Here is a 5,899-nt window from a genome sequence, read left to right as displayed (position 1 = left end):
ACAAAATGCAGGTTCTAAAGGGTGAGTCAGGTCGTAAGACTTTCGTGCTGATTGCTCTTCACAGTTTCATTTGTTTCCAAAAGCAGGCTCCGCATTACGACGGATAACAACCAAAGATTTTCACATACCATTCAGTGAAAAGGAACCATCCATCAATCTTTCTTACCCTAGAAAAGACAGAAGTTCGGCAAACCATTGGCTCTGCCTGGCATCCACTACGTCTTCCCCCCTCATACCAAATATAAAACTGACCACCCATATCAGCCTTTCTATCCTCTGCGTTCAGGTTTGAGTCTCACCAGAGAGAGAGAAAGAGAGAGATGGACACCCAATCAGCCTCAGCTCGGAGAAGCCATGCCGTTTGTATGCCACTTCCATACCAAAGCCACATAGGAGCAATGCTAAAACTGGCAAAGCTTCTGTACACAAAAGGTTTCTACGTATCCTTTGTGAACACCGAGTACAACCATCGGCGCTTAATGAAGTCGAGGGGACCTCGAGCCCTAGACGGCTTCAGCGGCTTTCGGTTCCTGACCATCACCGATGGCCTTCCTCCCACAGATGAAGACTCAAGCCAAGACCTTGCGGCTCTATGTGATTCTATCAGAAAGAACGTGGCTGCACCATTTTCTGATCTCATCTCCAATCTCAACCACACCGCACCAAACTCAGATGTTCCTCCAGTCACTTGCATCTTCTCTGATGGACTCATGTCATCCGCCACCAATGAAGCTGCTCAAGAGTTCGGTATCCCTATCGTACACTTGTGGACAATCCCCGCCTGCGCCTTCATGGGATTCAAACAATACCGGACGCTTAGGGAAAAGGGTCTCATGCCATTAAAAGGTAAAAGTGCAGGGAAGATAGTTTTATTAGAACCTTGCGAGTAGATTCGGCAATTAAGTTGTTGTAAGACTGAGAATATCACATGTGATGCAGATACCAGCTACTTAACAAACGGCTATTTGGATACAGTAATTGACTGGATTCCAGGAATGAAGAATATTACATTGTGGGACCTGCCAACCTTCTTTCGTAGCACAGATCCTGATGACATTTTGTTCAATTTCGCAATGGATGCCGCTGAGAGAGCACATACAGCCTCAGCAATGATTTTCCATACATTTCACGCCCTTGAATCGGACTTGCTTGATGCCATATCATTGATGTTTCCTCGCGTTTATGCAATTGGGCCACTCCCGTTACTTGTCGACAAACTAGTGAAGGAAGAGAGTCCCCTCAAATCTGTTGACTGCAATTTGTGGAGAGAAGATACGAAGTGCCTTCGATGGCTGGATTCGAAGGAACCGAAGTCAGTTCTATACGTTAATTTCGGCAGCATAGCCGTCTTGACAAGAGAAGAGCTTGTTGAGTTTGCAATGGGACTGGCCAACAGCAAACATCCATTCCTGTGGATAATTAGGCCAGACCTTGTCAGTGGGGATTCAGCAGTTCTTCCCTGGGAATTCATGGAAGAAACAGAAGGAAGGAGTATGCTTACAGATTGGTGTCCACAGGAGGCAGTTCTCAACCACATGGCGACCAAAGGGTTCTTAACGCACTGCGGATGGAACTCTATAATCGAGAGTGTGTCGGCAGGAGTCCCAATGATCTGTTGGCCATCTTTTGGCGACCAGAGTACAAATTGCACCTACGCCTGTAGTAAATGGGAGATTGGTTTGAAGTTATCAGGTGTGGTCAAAAGAGAGGAAGTGGAAAGGCTAGTGAGGGAATTGATGGAAGGAGACAAGGGAAAACAAATGAAGGAAAGAATCATAGAGTGGAAGAAACTAGCACAGGAGGCAACAGATCCAAATGGGCCATCTTCCAAAAACTTGGACAAGATGTTGAATGAACTTCTGACTTAAATATATCACCAAACGTCTGTTTGTGCAACACTGCTACCACAGGCGATTGTTTGTTCACAACAGCTTTATACTTTGTTTATGGGTTCCTGTAATGAGATTATATGTTCTCATTGGTGTGTTTCAAGAGGTTTGCACAAACTACCTGATTCATCTATCCTATAACCTTGTTCCCAGCAAGAAGAACTATCTTTCCTACACCCATGTTCTACTCATCATGCTTAGTTATAACTTGAAAGATATCTATTGGCATGCTTATTGTTGTGCGGAATCAAGCAATTAAATAATAAAATAGATAGAATAAGAAAATAAACGGATATCAGGTTTACATGGTTCGGTCATAGAATTACGTTGATGGGAAAGTAGCAATGAATTTCACTTTAAAACAAGCGATCCAATGAGGATTACAAACCACACTCGAGTTACTCAAACACTATCGACGTTTTCAGCCCCAATTATATCCAATAACTCACAATTGTTTATCCCTACAGTTCCTCATGGAAAATCTCTCGGTCTCAACAAGGAATTCACAAATCTTACTCACAAGATTTAATTGGCTTCAAACATTAAGAATGTAATTCACTAGCAAAAGCTTCTCTTTGATACTCTTCACAAAGAACATCTGCTTCTTATTTATAAGTAAGAGTTGGAACCAAAATAAGAATTCTTTCTCCAACTAGGATTAGGAAACCTATTCAAAATAGGAAATATCATACCAATATCGCCAAGGATAGGTTTCTATGAGATTTAAAACAAATCATATCCAAAGCAAAATCAAAATAAGAAAAATTTTGATTTTCAAAATCTGATCTTGTAATTCTCTTCTTTATTTACTTATTTCCAAAATTTAGATTTTCACTTCTGGTTCAAGCTCAAGACATATTTTAACAATGTCCATATTGTCTCAACGTTTGAGCCAAGTCACAATCGCTTAGTTAGAGCCCGAACTTCACTACTACTCTCATATATCCCCAATGGGCTCAACTGCCACAAACATCATCCAAGTACATGCAGCGCTTGAACTCCATCATAACTGTGGACCTCATTAGATCACCAACTGCACATGCACTTTTAATTGCTCCACAAATACTTTCTAACAAAACCACCTTAACCACAAATAAAGGAAAACTACCATTACATCTATATTTATTAAGAGACTAAATACGTACCTTGTCAATATCAGCAATTATAGCAACTGTTGGCAAACTCCACCTCAAGCTAAACACCATTCGGATCCATATAAACACTACTATAATCACTCTTAGCTAGCAATACTGGAGACTTGTCAAATATAACTTCTTTGCTAATAACAGGTGAATTTTAATTTCGAGCACCACAACCCATAACCCCTCTCACCTTATGCATGACCTAGGAACATGCACTTTCTTGCCCTCCCATCGAACTTACCATTATTAACTGGAACATAATATGGGTAACCAAAAATTGTAAGAACAGAAAAATCAACAACGTTACTAGTTTAACACTTTTTTGGGAGTCCAACACCCAATCCCAGTCAATGGGGATCTATTCACTATGTAGGTCGCCGTACTAAGTGCATCGGCTAGAAATCTTCCACCCATACCAGCACTAGAGAGCATTTTATGGGCCGTCTCTAGTAATGTTTTGCTCATTAACTCTACAACCTATTGTGGTTCATTAACACTAATGCGATGTCTCACTATGTCTTCCTTCATGCAGAATTCATTTAACAACTCAAAGCAAAGCTCCATGCTTTTGTTAGTCCGTACATACTTGATCTTTTTACCGATCTCTTTTTTTTATTGAAGCTATGAACTACCCGATCTCGACAACATCATCAAACTTGTGCCTAAGCACAAATACTCAGGTCCTCATTGAGTAGTCATCAACAACTGTTAACATAAATTTGACACTCTTTTTCGAAAGAAACTTTGATAGCTTGCGAACATCCATGTGAATTAATTTTGCAATTTTCGTGGTATCTCCGACAATCACATGAAACTGCACTTTTCGTTGTTGATCTAAATTGCAGCACCTATATACATCCAGTTAAACAGCAACATGACCACATAGTAAATTTTTTCACGTAGAACCTTCAGACTTCTCTCGATAATGTGCCCCCAAACGCATATGCCACAATTTAGATTGTTGAACAGATGTATCCGACATATTTGCAGCGAAATCTCTCACTATTTTACCCGGATGCTCATACAGACCATTGTGTTTGATTCCCTTCATTATCACCGAGGCACCTCAACCAATTTTCAGAACTCCGCACTTTAAAGAATATTAACACCTAGTTGAATCCAGAGCACTTAAGGAAATCGGATTTTTCTTTCTCTGGAATATGTCTAATTTCTATTAGTGTTCTCACAATACCATCATGCATTTTGATTTTAACATTGCCAACACCTACAACATCGCATTCAACATTGTTCCCCAACCGCACTTTACTGCTACTTGTGTATTGATAAGTAGTAAACTAGTTTCTGTTTGGTGTAGCATGAAACGAATAACCAGAATTCATAATACATTCGTCAAACGACAAATTCTCAATGATAGACAAGACAAAATCAGCATTATCTGAATTATCGTCAGCTACAACTATAACATAATCAGTAGACTCAACTCTAATTCCTTTACCCTTATCGTTCTTCAGCTTAAAGCAATCCCTTCTAAAATGTCCCCTCTTGCCACAGTTCCAATAGAATACACCACCAGTTCTAGACTAACTACATATGTTCCTGTTTATACTATTTCCGTTAACACGAATACAAGTTCTTTCTCTATTTTTATCTACTAAAACAGTAGATACAGATTTACCATATTCTCTTCTACAAATTTCCTCACTCACAATTAAATTTCATATCCCATCAAACGTAAAACTTATTGATCCGGAGAAATTACTAGCAGCAATAACCGTAGTATTCCAACTATCATGTAATGATGATAACAGAATCAAAGCATATACCTCATTTTCAAGTCAATTTCAACTAAACTCAATTAACTAACGATCACATTGAATTTATTGACATGATTAGCAACTATCATGTAGTAGTATTCTCTTTCATGGCATTAAACCGTAAGTTACGAGCCAACATCAACTAAACAGCACCCATCGCTCGTCTATCCAACAACTCCCAATTATCTTGCTTCATCATTTATGGCTTCTCTCCAATGCAGTTTCATCTGATATAGATAATCTCCAATCTGCATCTTCCAGCATCCAAAATCCTTCCCATCGAATTTATCGATTCTTACTTTTCCTTCTTCCGTCGCCGCCGATTCGATTCAATTCAACCAAGCCTAGATCCGATACCCATTGTTGTGTGGAAGCAAGTGATCAAACAATAAAATAGACAAAACAAGAAAATAAATCGGAAAATGGATTTATGTGGTTCAATCGTAGAGACCTATATCCATAGGGAGACCAACAACAAATTTAACTATAGAACAAGCGATACAACGGAGATCGCAAAGCACACTCGAATCACTCAAACGCTCTCAACGTTTTTCAGCCACAATTACATCCAATAACTCACAAGTGTTTAGCCCCGCAATTCCTCACGAAATGATCTCGCAATCTCAAGAAGGAATTCACAAATCTTACTCACAAGATTTAATTGGCTTCAAACACTAGGGATGTAATTCACTAGCAGAACCTTCTTTTTGATACTCTTCACAAAGAACATCCGCTTCTTATTTATAAGTAAGGGTTGGATCAAAAATAGAAATTCTTCTCCAACTAGGATTAGGAAACCTATTCAAAATAGGAAATGTCACACCGATTCCACTGTGAAATTCAAAACGAATCTTATCCAATGTAGAATCCAAGTACGAAAAAATTTGATTTCCAAAATCTGATCTTGCAATTCTCTTCTTTATTTACTTATTTCCAAAATTAGATTTTTGCTTCAGTTTCATACTTGAGACATATTCTAATACTTTTTTCCAGGTGAAAATTCATCTTCAATGACAGTAATGGATTTGTTGTACATTTCATGGTGAAAGTCAAAGGGTGCCCATGATACCTGGAAAAATCTGAAGGCTCATGC

General features: G+C 39.1%; 1 protein-coding gene across 1 annotated transcript; it reads left to right on the top strand.

Moving 5' to 3' along the window:
- Positions 1-320: 320 nt before the first annotated feature.
- Positions 321-2,071, top strand: LOC125315004 (7-deoxyloganetin glucosyltransferase-like). Its single transcript, XM_048278738.1, has 2 exons — positions 321-846; positions 940-2,071. Exons 1-2 carry the CDS (start codon positions 321-323, stop codon positions 1,866-1,868), a joined length of 1,455 nt encoding a protein of 484 aa, XP_048134695.1. The 3' UTR covers positions 1,869-2,071.
- The last annotated feature ends 3,828 nt before the right edge of the window (positions 2,072-5,899 follow it).

The sequence above is a fragment of the Rhodamnia argentea genome, chromosome 5 (assembly GCF_020921035.1).
Source record: "Rhodamnia argentea isolate NSW1041297 chromosome 5, ASM2092103v1, whole genome shotgun sequence".
Classification (NCBI taxonomy): Eukaryota; Viridiplantae; Streptophyta; class Magnoliopsida; order Myrtales; family Myrtaceae; genus Rhodamnia; species Rhodamnia argentea.
Note: the sequence above shows the minus strand (reverse complement) of the source record. Positions and strands in the feature narration are given on the sequence as shown.